This window comes from Crassostrea angulata, chromosome 7 (assembly GCF_025612915.1).
Source record: "Crassostrea angulata isolate pt1a10 chromosome 7, ASM2561291v2, whole genome shotgun sequence".
NCBI classification, from domain to species: domain Eukaryota; kingdom Metazoa; phylum Mollusca; class Bivalvia; order Ostreida; family Ostreidae; genus Magallana; species Magallana angulata.
This window is the reverse complement of record NC_069117.1, coordinates 44,273,333-44,289,773: the sequence shown is the minus strand read 5'-3', so window position 1 is coordinate 44,289,773 and position 16,441 is coordinate 44,273,333. Positions and strand designations below refer to the sequence as shown.

The 16,441-nt window shown below is 31.8% G+C and overlaps 1 protein-coding gene across 3 annotated transcripts; it reads left to right on the top strand.

The window, feature by feature from the left end:
- Positions 1–567: 567 nt before the first annotated feature.
- Positions 568–15,944, top strand: LOC128192801 (heat shock 70 kDa protein 12A-like). 3 transcript variants are annotated; one of them, XM_052865780.1, is made up of 6 exons: positions 568–700; positions 9,447–9,620; positions 9,760–10,055; positions 12,758–12,976; positions 13,127–13,274; positions 13,442–15,944. In XM_052865780.1, exons 2-6 carry the CDS (start codon positions 9,452–9,454, stop codon positions 14,482–14,484), a joined length of 1,875 nt encoding a protein of 624 aa, XP_052721740.1. In that variant the 5' UTR covers positions 568–700; positions 9,447–9,451; the 3' UTR covers positions 14,485–15,944. The 3 variants fall into 3 exon arrangements, with proteins under 3 accessions (XP_052721740.1, XP_052721741.1, XP_052721743.1); XM_052865781.1 differs by having other exon boundaries at positions 568–752; XM_052865783.1 differs by having other exon boundaries at positions 602–620.
- The last annotated feature ends 497 nt before the right edge of the window (positions 15,945–16,441 follow it).

Sequence of the window (16,441 nt, the reverse complement as noted above, 5' to 3'; positions counted from 1 at the left end):
ACCACGTACATGTGCATGTGTATATCATCAATTTTATTTTAGATTTTTCATTCTTGCTTGTTCCTTTAAATATCCAAGAATGCAGTTTGTTTTTTATTTCAAATTAAAAGGATTAAATTAGGAAAAATTTGGACGAAGTATAAAACTGAAAAAAAAAAAATTGTTCAACATATTAAGTATTATATTATTATAATGTGTAAAGTGTTATCCGCGCTTGCGTGGGGTATCATCTAGTATACCTTTAAACTAAAAAGGATTATATCTTTATGTCATTTTATAGATAATTTAGTGGCCTGGGCTGTGTTTTACAAAAGAACTTACGACTTAAGACCAAATTAATGAATGCTAATTAATTACCAGCCAATCAATGATTTATTCTTTTGGCTTGAAAATATAATTATGGGAATTGAAATATTTGTAAACGAATGGTTTTATGTCAATTTTGTTCTTTAAAGATAATTTAACGAGACTGTAAATACTTAATCTTTTGTTAAATGCAGCCCTGGTTTTTTAATCGACCGACCGAATCAGAAAGGGTGTGCACTTTCTGATACATTTAACAGGTATTTCCTTTAAAATTTAGCATTTCTTGAACCTGAAGATTCTAACCGCATACCATGGTAAGCGCGGGTAGAGTTCATAAGGTCTAATGACACAATATTAGAAGGAACTGCCATCATTTGGTTGCAGCTCAGGTTAGGTAAGAACATACTCAGGAACAACCCGAAATCGGATTAAAAGTGCAATGTAAGGTAAGCCGCCATGTCTGATTTTGTTGATGGTGGACAACAATAATTCCCTTGGAAATAAGATTGTATTTATCGTGTATTTGTTGTGTTCAAAATTGTATATCTAATCAAATTATCAATTATATATAAAATATTTTATTCGTGTTTATTCAATTGAAATTTACAAAACTTTACAAAACTTATCAAACCGAAAGTAGGAATTTTAAATAAGTGTCTATTATGATATTATGTCATGATAAAACTCATTCTAAGTCACAACCCGTTTGAAAATGATTGTTGCTTCTTTCAGACTGACAAGGCAATTGAAATAATCTAAAAAGTAAATAAAATATCCCACATTGGGCCTTCTGCATATTACGTTGTATGTACGGCCATCTTGTACACATGTGGACCAAAATATAAACATTTACTGAACTGTCTTGATTAAACCAAAAACTGACACAATGTGTACTGTTAAAAGATACAAATGCAATAAATACGATGATATACGCGTTGTTTCGTATGCAAATTGCTATGGAGGGTAATCGTGTTCAAAAATCCAGATATGTAAACTTGAAAATCCAAATATGTAAACTTGAAAATCCAAATATGTAATCGTGTTGGTGTGTGAGTCTGAGTATAAATGTGTGTTATTCTGATCATGTAACCTATAAAACTCAGTGATAAACAATTTAGAGTTGACCCCACAGGCCTTCAATCTATTTTTTCCTATAGATGCTAATTGCAGCTGTAAAATGCTGTTTGTTATTTACATATAACCTGCCACTATAATACACACTTTCCATCTGTAGTATCTGCATTTGTATTTCCGTTTTTTAATATCATGGCTGACATGTTGTGAAGTCTACAAGTTTGTCGAATTTTGACATGACCATATATGGAAACAGTGACGTCACCGATAGAAAAAGGCTAGCTGCAGCTAAAGGCATGTCGTAATCGCCGGAATAGGGACGGAATAAATATGAGAAAAAAAATAAGGTAGGTCTATAACCATATTATCTCTGGATGACAACTTTTCTTAGAAAGTATGATTTTTCGGAAAGTTATCGGTAAGAAAAACAAAGAATTTTAAGACATTGGTTTTGAGATTTTGACTAATATGAGACATAAGAAGCGACACCCCTATAAATATAAATAAATAAAAATTCCAAAGATAAGGTTAACTGTCGTGAAATTAGAATGTGTATAAATTATTTTTCAAAATGTTTCATTTTATGTCGGCAATATTTAGGGGAAAAAAGCCTATCATGCAGGTGAAAATTGGCATTTTTTAAAGTTTCAAGCATTTATTATGGGATATGAACATGACGTCCTGAATGTCGGTTCAATACAGACTCACTTTGTGAAATTGGTTGATAAAAAAATTTTCCGGAGACCTATTAAAATACAGCTTTACAGCCACTTGTAAACATGTACTGTTTGTGATAAAGCAACTACTTAATTTTATAAAATTATCGTCAATACAGTATATACATGTATTTTCAAATAATTTATGATTTAAACTCTACTAGTTCATTTACAATCAAATTCATCTGACCCACCCCGTTCCTTACTTTCAGAAATCCAATTTCCGAAGAAAAATCATAATTGCAAAAACATAAACATACTATTATACCATTACTATTTCTTTAAAACCTTTCATTTTTTAACAAGACTTGGTGCTTTATTTAATAATTATAAAATTTCTTTTTATTTATAACAGTTATAGTATGTTTTATTATTTATCTTTCACTTGCACAACAAAATCATTTTGATATTTTTAAAAAAAGTATAAATACATGTATAGTTACATACATTTTTCCGCAAAAAATTACGAAATCTTTGCAGGTTGTTTATTCTAACTAAATAACAAAAATAACAAGAGAAAAGCTGTCAATGTGACAGCAAACCTGGTTTTCTTTTGTGTGAACAGTATCCATAATCCATTTGTCAATCCTGAATTGATAAATACTATCTATCCAAAGAAATGGGGTACTCTTTATGCAGTGTTTTTGCCAAAAAATGATGATGTTCAACAGCTGATATTTTTTTTATAGATTATTAGAAATCAAAATCCTAGCAATTTGCATACCTCTGATATATGTATAACATATGTATAACATATGAAATATGCATTGATATGCAAAAGAACAATTTCCTATCTCGAAAACTGTACGACGAGTTGTCGGTACAATAAGGGTACCTTTTTGGCAGCCACTCGCCCGCCCGTCATTTTCACTTTTTCAACAATCGAAAAACCCGGTTAAATATTCTCTCTAAAAATTCTTAGAATTCAGAAGCAATGGAGCTACATGGGACCTCATGGCGGTCTGCGAACCTCATGCCGCTCAAAATATATTTACCCCCTCGGAAATTTCTTGATCCGTCTCATTTCTAGAAAAGAGTATGCATTAACTTAATTTCAAGTTTAAATTACATGTCAATTTTTTTTTTAGAGAAATAAGATATTAGGCATTTCTTTTTAACCCTAATCGTATAATAGCATAAGAATTATAATACAGAAATTAGTGCATTCGTCACATCGGCGACGGTTTTTATATGCATGACTCTCTTCCTGTTTGGTCCAGTTTCAATCATGCCTCAATTTTTTTTTAAAAATAATAACGGTATTTTTGGCAGAAAAAATGTAGCTTATCGCAACAGTTAAGCAGAATTTTATGTTTATTTTTCATCTATTCCGGCGATTACGGCATGCCGTTTCCCCGCACCAAGGCAGTTGCCATATAAGGTCATGTAAAAATTCGACAAACTTGTAGACTTTACATTTGTCAATTTTTATTATGTCAGATGTGCTATTGCCGAGCCTGAAGATACAAATGCAGAAACTACGGATTGAAAGTGTGCAAAGTTGTATGTTTAATTAACTGATGAAGGCAATAACGCTGCAAATTGTGCATCATGCGAAGGAACTGAGTCAAATCTTACACGTGTTTATGCCCGAATTTTATAAGTTACACGATCAGAATTGCACATATTCATTCTCAGACTCACACACCAACACGATTACATATTCGGATTTACAAGTTTACATGTCTTGATATTTGAAGACGATTTAATACCCTGCATAAATTGCGTACACAAGTATGTAAAAATATGAAAAGGGGTCATTGGTATCCACTCTACAGTCATTTGTTGAGAAAAAGGGTGAATCTTTTACATTTATGTTTAAGGATACCCTATTCTTTTCAGTCGACATGGGATTTTTTTTTTGGAAAAGGAAAACAATAAAGTTTATACTAATCTTAGAATTTCTGTGCCTAGAAATAAAGCACATTGCCGTTGTAATTTTTTTTTAGAAAAAAAATATATGTCAATTCAAAACAATCGGTGTTGAATGTGACAGACATCTCTATTCTTACCAGTCTCAAGTTTGTTTTTCAGTATTTTAGGTATAAATTAAAGTACATGTAAATTCTTTTTAGAAGGCGGTAGAGGGACAAAAGAAATCAATTGTCGTAAATGAAAGATATACATATATTTTCAATGAAAATATAACTTTAATGTACCTCCATACACAAATATATCTCGTGCCGACTGGAAGTTTCTGAGACATATTTTTAAACGGGCTTCTTTATTTTTATACAAAGGTACAACTTTATCGGGCAAGCTTCAACCTTTTATTTTCAACAAATAGTTGTCGAATGGACACGAATAACCTACCTTTATATTTTTTCAGTTTTCTAAACTTTCAATTTAAGTCTACAGCTGTGCTGTTCTAAGTTATTAAAAAATGTATCGTTCTGTACTTGAATGCGCAATTTGCATACAAAGCAATTGCAACATGTAATATTTTATATTTACTGCATTTTTGTCTTCTGTCAACAGTTTTTAGTAAGTTTTTGGCAGAAACAAGCCAGTTCAAGAAATGTAATTTATTTTAGGGATGTTTTCTACAAACAATTTGATTTTTACTTGATCTCATTGTTTATCCATTTGTACATGTAGATAAATTGAATTGAAACCTTGTGATCCCGACAACACTAGATTCGCTTTTGGTAGTCATATTGAAACTCCAGTTTTCAAATGCATGCCTGGGTAAGCGCGCCTAGAATTTATAAGCTCTAATGACACAAAATTATGGTGGCATAGATCTGCCACCACTTGTCAGATAATATGTGAACTTCCCATATGATAATGTCGACTTGTCAGATATTTATGTCAACTTGTCAAATCTTTATGTTGACTTATCAGAAAATAACCATAGTGACTAGAGACTCAATATTTTGTTGTCAAAGCATGTTAGTGCCACTAACTGCCATTTACTTGTCATCATAATAACATATTAGTCGATATAAATATCTGGCAAGTTTACATAATCATCTGACAAGTCGACATAAAGATCTGACAAGTTAAAATAATTATCTGACAGAAAAAATAATATGGCCACTTATGGTGGCATAGATCTGCCACCACTTGTCAGATAATTATGTTAACTTCTTATATGATAATGTTGACATGTCAGATATTTATGTCAACTTGTCAGATCTTTATGTTGACTTGTCAGAAAATAACCATAGTGAATAGAGACTTATGGTGGCATAGTTCTGTCACCACTTGTCAGATATCCATGTCGCCTTGTCAGATCTTGATGTCGACTTGTCAGATAATTATGTTGACTTGTCAGATCTTTATGTCGACTTGTCACTTATTCACGTGTTGGAAAAAGTCAACACTAAAACGTTTCCACGCCCAATTTGTGCCATCCAGTTGACATACATTTTCTGACAAGTCGACATAAGGATCTGACAAGTCGACATAATCATCTGACAAGTCGACATCATTATTTGACAAGTCGACATAATTATATGACAAGTCGAAATTATTATTTGACAAGTCGACATAATATCTGACAAGTCAACATAATTATCTGACAAGTCAACATATAATATGAATGATAATTTTCTTCATTTTATTTTTTCTGTCAAATAATTATGTTAACTTGTCAGATCATTATGTCGACTTGTCAGATAATTATGTTAACTTATCAGATCTTTTTATCGACTTTTTAGATAATTATGATGACAAGTTTATGACAGTTACTGGCAATAACACGCTTTGACAACAAATTATTGAGTTTTTACGCAATACGATAATTTTCTGACAAGTCAACAAAAAGATCTGACAAAGTGACATAAATATCTGACAAGTCGACATAATCATCTCACAAGTCAATATAATTATCTGACAAGTGGTGGCAGATCCATGCCACCATAGAGACTCAATATTTTGGTGTCAAAGCTTGTTAGTGCCACTAACTGCCATTTACTTGTCATCATAATATCATATAAGTCGACATAAATATCTGACAAGTTTACATTATCATCTGACAAGTCGACATAAAGATCTGACAAGTTTACATAATTATCTGTCAGGTCGACATAAAGATTTGACAAGTTAACATAATTATCTGATAGAAAAAATAATATGGCCACTAGTTTAAAGAAAATTATCATTCATATTGTAAGTCGACTTGTCAGATAATGATGTTGACTTGTCTTATGTTATGTCGTCTTATGAAATAATTACGTCGACTTGTCAAATAATTAAATCAACTTAAAAAATTATTATGTTGACTTGTCTGATCTTTATGTCGACTTGTCAGAAAATATTATTTCAAATGGATGGCACAAATTGGGCGTGGAAAGGTTTAAGTGTTGAATTCCTTAACACGTGAATAAGTGACAGGTCGACTTAAAGAACTGACAAGTGAACATAATTATCTGACAAGTCGACAACAAGATCTGACAAGTCGACATAATTATCTGACAAGTTTTAAGAAAAATTTCATTCATATTGTTAGACGACTTGTCAGAAAATGATGTTGACTTGTCAGACGTATGTCGTCTTGTCAAATAATTATGCGACTTAAAAAATGATTATGTCGACTTGTCAGATCCTTATGTCGACTTGTCAGAAAATATATTTCAAATGGATAGCACAAATTGGGCGTGGAAAGGTTAAAGTGTTGAATTCTTAAACACGTGAATAAGTGACAAGTCGACTTAAAGAACTGACAAGTGAACATAATTATCTGACAAGTCGACATAAAGATCTGACAAGTTAAAATAATTATCTGACAGAAAAAATAATATGGCCACTAGTTTCAAGAAAATTATCATTCATATTGTTAGTCGACTTGTCAGATAATGATGTTGACTTGTCAGATGTTATGTCGTCTTGTCAAATAATTATGTCGACTTGTCAAATAATTATATCGACTAAAAGATGATTATGTCGACTTGTCAGATCCTGATGTCGACTTGTCAGAAAATATATTTCAAATGGATGGCACAAATTGGGCGTGGAAAGGTTAAAGTGTTGAATTCCTAAACACGTGAATAAGTGACAAGTCAACTTAAAGAACTGACAAGTGAACATAATTATCTGACAAGTCGACATCAAGATATAACAAGTCGACATGATTATCTAACAAGTGGTGGCAGATCTATGCCAGCATACAAAATGGAAAGGAACTGCTATTATTTGGTTTCAGCTCAAGTTACATGTACTTAGGGTACTTCACTACATCAAGGCTTATACTTTTTAAGACAGTACGTCAAAAGATGGCAATTAATTTAAATGTTTTGTTAAATTGATTGCATCAATCGATTTGATTGAATAGCATCATAGCTCAGTGGCTAACGTATCAGATTAGTGAACCGCTGGTCAGGTGTTCGAATCTGCCTAGGGCTTTTGTTCATATTGTTCACTTTTCTATCCAAAATTACAAATTTTTTCACCATTTTTACTTATATTCTAATACTTCTAATGTAAAATGCTATCTATCATTTAAAATGAGCTAATTTCCTGCTGATGTGATATGTAGTAAGCCACCTTAAGTACGAACGACTCGAAGTCAGACTAAACGTGTACGATTAGGTAAGCCGCCATGTCTGATTGTGCGGATGGTATATACAATAATGTGAATAAATAAATTGAAATAAGGTTGAGCATGAGCGCCTTCCCATACCAGTGGAAGACATTAGACTGTAATGTAATGAAACGCAGAGGTAGCTTCAGATGCAGGGCCTGATCTCCATTATTAAGGATGCTAAAGAAATCTCCTACGTCACTCAAACCTGCTTGATAGATAGATGTGGTTGTTGTTAAACACTAAAATTAGATAAAGGGTAATTTTTTAGCCACCTTCATTATTATAGTTATTACAGTCAAATCTTTATTTCATAAAAAAAGACTATCCATAACAAAATACTATCAATTTGGGCAAACTATAGTAGTATAATGGTAAAAGTGACTTATCCCATATGATATTGTTGTTTACTGTAAATTCCTTATATTACGCGAGTACCGGTGCTTAATTTCGCAATCCTGCTGTTTTGTATCAAATCGCTAGAATTAAAAATCGCGAACGCACAACATTTATCCATATATCTTATAGTTCCCAACTCTCAAGAATAATGGCGAGGTTTTAAAATCTGCGAGGCGTGCGTGTCGCGATTTAACGCGTATATAAATTCCTCATGTATAATTAGAAATTTACAGTATGTACAAATACCTTATGGGTATGGTCTCAATGACATAAGAAAGGTATGCTCCTTTAGAGTGGTTTTTGCCTCCCCAAAGATTGATCCAGATCAAGACGATATGGGGGAATGATTAAATGCGACATGCTGCACTAAGTAATGATGCAGTGTTATCTGATATGATGGTAACAAATGATTACCATTGAAAATTTATCGTGTTGATCATAGAAAAATACTTTTTTTTCCTTCTTTTTTTTGACAGTCTAAAAATGTTCTCCGATTAACACAATTGCCACTACATGCTTCAAGATCTGATGAATTTAATTCCTATGATAACTCTATGATTAACACCACGACAAAATAAGTTCAGTCTATATACACTCATACAACCTGCATAACACATGATATTGGCAGTCATACTCCAACAGTATCCAGAAACATCCTCTAAAAATGGGAAAACATTTTCTTCTTATGTATAATATGCACCCCCACCCACTTTTGATCAAAGTTTGGCTTAAAAAAACCCTGAAAAAAACAAGACTTTACGGTAATCAGATACCCTATCTACACTTTAAAATCTACAAGTTACATCTTAGAACAGGTTATATCTTATCATATACTAGCATCAGCTAGACCACAAAAATGCTAAACCAGTTAAACTTATACATGTATTCAGTTTGTCTGCTAAATTTTTCCTGACAAATTGACTATCAGTAAAACCAGAATCCACTGTATTGATAGAAAATACATGAATAATTGTTTTATTATATGATTCAGGGACAAATTGATACAAACATATCAAATTGAGTGTTTTCAAAAAAAAAAACCCTCATCCTCTTTTAGTTTGAAGCCAAAGCTGAACACAATGAGAAAAGTGATATTTCATTGGAAGACAGAAATGATGATAACCAATATTGTAGTATTTCGGAAATACCCCATCTATATTCAGTCCATTGTAGAAAAAATCAAATGTATTATTCATCTCGTAGGTCACATGCAGGTAATTATAAAGTTTTGGTTTTAAGAGTGTTGCATATCAGGGAAGCAGAGAGTTTGAAATTAATCATTCATGATATAATAATGTATCACATAATATTATACAATATAATATTGTGTAAAAAGATATTAAATTATATATGAATGGTTGTCTCATGAAGGTGATGCCTTGTCTTTGTAAGCTCTGTAATCTTTGATTACCTATGTTTTCATAAAGGAAAGATGGACTGGGAAAGTTCCTATTGCGACATGGAGAGACAAACAGATGTACCTAAACCAAAACAATATGCACCAAAGAAAATACTGGACCCCAAACCAAGGCCAGTGCGACAATCTCAGGTTGCAGTACCTAAAACAATATATGGACGTTCTGGTGAAGAGGGATCTAAAGGTAGCTCTCAAAACTTACATATGCAATCAGATAAAATTTGAGCTTGAAAAATTGGTGTTTTTAGTTGTGCATGTGTTTGTTAATTTAATTAATTTTTGAAAGCGGAAGAGTAAGTTATTTTGCCTAATGTTAAAATTAGAAAATGAAGAAGAGTGGCCAGTTGTGGTGGCCCTGGATTTTGGAACAACATATTCCGGATATGCCTTTTGGAGAGAAGAAAATCCTTCAGAAATTACCACAGGGAAATGGAATACTGGTTCAAAGGGAGTGTTGGAATCATTGAAAACTCCAACATCATTGCTTTTGAACCAAAATAACGAAGTTATAGAATTTGGTTATAAAGCAGAGAAAATCTTCAAGGAATTGGCTGAAGACGAAGATGACAAAGGGTATAGATATTTCCGCCAGTTCAAAATGATGCTTCACAATGAATCAGTAAGTCTCTTTGATTGATTAACACTTAGCTCTTAACGCCAGGGAAAGGTGAGGGCATAATAGATTGATTTTTTCATTCAGGATGATGTAAATTAGGGCCCCCAGTAAATTGCCCAAAAAATGAATTAAAAAATTTCTGTTAAAGATTTTTTTGTTCAGTCTTCATGTACTAAAGCTTTGAAATTTGTATCCTTATAGAATCCCTCTTTCCCCGTAATAAAGCAATTGCATGGGAAATGTGAAACATTGCTGTATATTTGCATATGCATTGTTTATTTTTCTATAATCGCAATTGCTCTGCCTGTATACTATGACATCATAAAGGTGTGACGTCATATACTTTTCCATGACGTAGTAGATTTAAACCACTATACGATACATCATGTGTTTTTCTCCAACTCCATAAAATTGATGTATTTAATATTGAAACATGTCCTATAAAAACATTTTAAAGGAATTACTGTTATAACATATCATTGATTCTGTTAACAAATCTATGTGATTAAAAAGATACATTACAGTCTGAATGTTTATTTTTGATGCAATGGCTTAAAGTCAAGGTCTAGGCTAATACAGGGTATTTGCGAGTGGTAAAATGCAAATATAAGTAATAAAGAACGATTATTTAGTGAACATGGCGTTATGAATAGCAACTGCTCTGCTGGCATATTTTCCATGATGCGCTAGCGCGTTTATTTGATACACATTTAAATATTGTTACTGCGTTTCTGCGGGATAGTTTTTTTTTTTAAATAAATTAACATTATGCTCATTTTTATCAATTAAAAGTAAATTTGCATGTAGATTTATGTTTTATGCCTTTCAAAAAATATTACATATTTTTTGTTTTCCTCGTAAATGAAAAGTTGGTAACAGACTGTCGTGTTAGACACGTTTTTATCGATACTATAATATATTCGGAAAATTTCGGAGTTTTCCATTGTATTGGGATTAGTCTCGTTCAACCAGACACTCGGCTGTCTCCGTAAATAGATACGGTATACGGGAAATACTAAAGACCTGAAATACTAAAAACCTGAATGACATGAAATTTTATATAAATGGTGTATTTGAATTTCTATGTGCTGTGTCAAATAAAATGACTTTGTGTGTGGATTTATTGTATTACACAATGTGCTTTGTGGTAGAAAATTATCATGAAATGACACATATCAATAATTTACGCAAAAATCTGAACTAAAAATTTGAATGGACCTGAAAATTTGAGCTAACCTGATTTATTTTTAATTCCTTTGAAATAACCATGATTATCTTCATAAACCCTAGTTCAGATAAGATTTATAACTCCATTTAGTAAAAAAAAAACTATCCGGCTTATTCTTTACCTTTTAAATTGTGCAGTTTCTACCGAATGAGCATGATCTTATACATGTACATATACCTTTATATTAATCCATTTCTATTTTATTATGTGGTCCCTTGAAATTATATAAACTAATGCATTACGTTTTAATTCAATACAATGCAACAAGAAAATCAAGATGGTTTGAAAAATATAATCTTCAATAGAATAATGATGAATTGACCTTTGTATTAAAATGATGTACAAATCAATGTGTTCTTCATTACCTCATACTATAGCAATGATCATACAATTACCGTTAGAAATGCTTACAGTAACGAACTCTATTCTTAATAATAATAGTAAAATGTTAAAATTCAAAACGTTTTGCTGAAAATATAGTAGTTAGAATTAAAATCTACCATTAAAATTAGTACAACCAACTCGTTATTTTCTTCTTTGTGGTGTGTTTTTTTTTATGTAAACAACCAATGATAATTCATACAACAATTATATTTTTGCGGCCCATTTGACGCTTGCGTCAATATGATTTCTTTTTTCTTAATTGTTTAAAGGTAAAAATTGCAACTCTTAATGAACATTCTTTACTTTCCGAGGTCGATTAGGGTATTAAGGAAAATTAAGGCAAGTTATGTGGAGAATCAGTAGTAAAATCTCCTAGGATTTGTTTGGTATTAACAGATTCACAGAATAAATTCCAAGAATATTTTAAAAGCGAAAAATCAAGTTTAAAATATTGTTACTGTTATTTTGTTTAATTATTAAAGTATCAAATAATATTGTTCTTTGTTTTAGCAAATAAAGGATGCAATCCATCGGGTTTTGCCAGAGTATCATTTCTTTTATTTTGCAGAATAGCTGTTCTTAAACTATCAAATAGAATTTATAAAACATTACTATAAAAACATGCGAAATGTACATGTTTTCAAGGAATTTTAATTCCATTATTTTTCTATCAATTTTGCCCCTTATGAACTTAATTTTTTTTTTTGCTTTTATTTAATTGCATAATATCCCTGAATAGGATTTCATAAACTACGTAGTTAATAAGCTAGGATGCAGGACATACATGTATACATGTATACATATATACATGTAAGCATATAAACAGGAAATTCCAACTCTAATATATTTCTGGGAACTTACTTTTTAGAAGTTTTGCATGATCTCTTAAATATGTCTTAAATTGTTAAAAAAAATGTGCATGTATTAATGGAAATGATGAACTACTTATATTTCTTAGAGCTTCTTTTATTTGATTATTTGTTGTAATTAATGTATACTTTGCCATCCATTATGTGTAGAATTTTAAAGTTATATTAATAAATTAAGTTTTACAGTTAATTATAGGATATATATGTTCGATTTCTCTTTTTAGTTACTTGATGAAAAAAAGTCGATATCAGATCACTTGAAGAGACCTATAGAGGCACTAGAAGTGTTTTCTTTATCCATTCGAGACCTTGGGGATGAATGTTTTAGAGATTTTGATAATAAAAGAATAAAAGTTGACCCTGACGAAATACTATGGATTCTGACCGTACCAGCAATATGGGGTGACTCTGCAAAACAATTCATGAGAAAAGCTGCAGAAAAGGTAGATAATGTTTGATGAGCTTTTAAATCTACAGAGCTTTTAGTATGATGGGTAATAGAATACTAAACAACCATTTATGGGGATCAATTTTGATTTTCTTGCACTTCAGTTTGCATATATTTCATGCAAATTTATGAAATTTTATGCTAGGCGGGCATTCCATCAGATCAACTGAAACTCGCTTTGGAGCCAGAGGCAGCAGCTATCTATGTGATGAAAGAAGCTAAAACAGTTTTTGGAAAAGACACTGTTACAACATTTAATCCTGGTACCAAATTCATGGTGGCTGATCTTGGTGGTAAGTTTAATTTGATAATAAAACGATGTTTGAAAATTCTGGTATAATCAACAAGTAAGTTTCAAGTTCTACTACACTCTGGTCTCCACTCATAAATGAATTGAAAGTATTTCTAGTTTGGATAGTTCTGTTTTTAAAAAAATTATATACTTATTCGAAACTTTAAGGTGGGACAGCAGATTTAACAGTTCTGGAGGTAAACAAAGACAGAAAGATGAAACAGCTGCACCAATCCGCTGGAGGGGCATGGGGTGGAAATTTGATAAACAAAAAAATATGGGAAATCATGGCAGAAATATTTGGAAGCGATGTTATTGAAGACTTCAAAAAGCTGACATCAGATTTCATGGAAATGGAATCCATCATTGAGCTCAAGAAAAGAGATGTCACTATTGGAAGTAAACTTGAATTACCAATTTTTCCATCTCTCTCTGGCCTTTGCAAACAGGATTATAGAACATTGATTAAAAATTCTAAATATGGTAATTCTGTTAAAGCACGTACAGGGAAGTTGCGTTTTGAACCTGATATGGTTCAGAAAATATTTGACCTGACTTTCACCAACTTATTTACCGTCGTTGAGAAAGTTTTGAAGCATGAAAACGCAGTGGGTGTAAACGACATCATTCTTGTTGGTGGATTTGCACAGGCAGATATCATTGTTAAGCAGTTTGAGGAGAAGTTCTCCGGATACAATATCATCATTCCCACAGACCCAGTTCTTGCTGTCCTAAAAGGAGCAGTGATGTTTGGACAAGACACTGACATTATTTCATCTAGAATAACTGCACACACCTATGGTTTTGATGTCATGCGATATTTTATGGATGGGGATCTCAAAAGCAAAGAGAGAAAGATTGATAACACCAGTTATTGTGTTGAAGTATTTGAGATACTGGTGGCCATTGGAGAATCAGTTGATGTTGGAAAAACAGTCGAGAAAGAGGTTTTTGCATCATCAAAGGAAATGAAATTGATGGTTTTGAAATTCTATCTATCAGAAATCAAAAATCCAAAATATGTTACCGATCCTGGTTGTAAGTGTATTGGTAAACTATCGGTGGAAATGCCAGATCTAAGTGGCGGAACAGAAAGATCAGTGATGGTGTCGATCAAATTTGGTGAAACTGAAATCACTGTTTGCGGTGTGGACAAGACAACCGGGAAAAAACAAGAAACCGTGCTCGATTTATTGGGAGACATTAAATGAGAGCAAACATGTTTTGACAATATAAAAAGGAAAACTTAAACAAGAAACGAGCATTTGTTGCACAATATTTTATTCAAATAAAGGAAATTTTATGGTATTTTTTCATCATGGTTACTTTTGTGTTGCTTTTATTTTTTTTTAATCTTGTGTCAAACCTAATTTTTATCTATAAAAATCCAAGTTTGAATTGTGAAAATATGCTACCGTATATACATGTATACCTGTATAACTCAAAAGTATTCATGAATCAATTGTTAAAATGAGATAAATCTGTCAGCCTTTTTTTTGGCACATGAAATGTGATGAAAAAGGCTTTTGATAGTAACAATACCGGACTTAATTTTTATGAATTGTATGCTTTGCAATGTGAAATTGATAGTGAAAAGACTAGATCACCACGTAATTTAAATATACGGTATTTGAAAAAAATATAATCATGCGTACCTCAGTACGTGTAATCAACTGATAATATGGATACAATGTAAAAGAATTTATGCAAATATAAAAGTTAACGTTTGACTTTATTAATGAAAAATTTGCGCTGTAGAATACCTTATGGAATATAATATGATTGCTCGTTTTGGATATTTATCAATGCAGTATATTTTCATCTTCTTGTATCCTTAAAGGGGCATGGTCACGATTTTGGTCAAATTTTATTTTGTTATAATTAATGACATAATCACATGCAATTTGAGATTCAGTCGTAGTTATAAGCAAGATACAGGGCTCACAATGTTTTGTCATGTAAACAAGTCTCGTGACCTTTGTTTACATAGGTTCAATATACCAGTAAAAATTCTATTTCAAGCTAATTTGTGTATCTTCCTGTTCATTTGAATTTTTAAGCATAATTAAACAGTTACTAACGTCCAACACACACACACAAAAGAAATTTCACTTCAACATCCTAATGTAAACAAAAGCTTTGTATAGCTCGCTTATAAATCAACGCTTGACACTCAAATTTTGGTTACCTATTAAAATATATTAATGAAGCATTTCAAACATTAAAATCGAAAAAATCTTTTGACCAAAACCGTGACCATGTCCCTATAAAATACTTGCAAATTTATTGTACATTGTATATATATGTTTCCTTTTTTGGCAAATTTTGTTTCCGATTTAATTTGTCTAAGGAGTGAAATTTGTTTTGTTTTTTTTATATTTTTTGACAATCCGGATTAAATAAATTTCAAGGATAATGTAAAATTTGTCAGTTTCCTGTTCTTTTTATAAATATGACAATTTTTTAAAACTCTTTACAATTTTTTTAGTCTCAACTGGAAGAGGATAATTTGTTGTTATCAAATCATTCGTTGAATTGATCATCTGAATCTTCAATATGAAAAGATTTATATCGATATTAAACGAACTTTTATAAATACATAATATTATTATTTATCATATCAAACATTTTGTATCATATCTTTTATAATTGAGTTTAACCTTTTATAACATTTTTTAAGTAACAACAGTACGTTAATAAATGATATCCATACAGCTGAATTTTTGTTTTTTAAGGGCGCCTCTTAACTGATTCCGTTCGATTCCGTTCCGCAAAGTTCCAATAGCCGTTACAGCTCACCTGAGCTGAGAGCTCATGTGAGGTTTTCTGATCAAAGCTTGTCAGTTTCTGTCGTCGTTGTTGTTGGCATTGTAAACTTTTAACATTGGGCAGATTTCAACCAAACTTAGCACAAAAAAGCATTACTGGGTGAAGGGGATTCAAGTGTCTTCAAATGAAGGGCCAAATCCTCTTTAAAGGGGAGATAATTTAGAATTATCGAAAATTTGTTGATATTTTTAGGTCACCTGAGCCACTCAGGTGACCAGTTGCAATTGGTCTTCATCCGTCGTCGTGCGTCGTGCGCCGTGCGTCGTGCGTTAACAATTTTACATTTTAAACTTCTTCTTGAAAACTACCAGGCCAATTGTTACCATTTTTGGTGTGAAG

Bases quoted from the DNA above. Each gene is read 5' to 3' on its own strand.
- LOC128192801 (XM_052865780.1), top strand. From the start codon at position 9,452: ATGGACTGGGAAAGTTCCTATTGCGACATGGAGAGACAAACAGATGTA. The intron at 9,621-9,759 runs GTAGCTCTCAAA...TGTTAAAATTAG, and splicing joins TGGTGAAGAGGGATCTAAAG to AAAATGAAGAAGAGTGGCCA. The intron at 13,275-13,441 runs GTAAGTTTAATT...CGAAACTTTAAG, and splicing joins CATGGTGGCTGATCTTGGTG to GTGGGACAGCAGATTTAACA.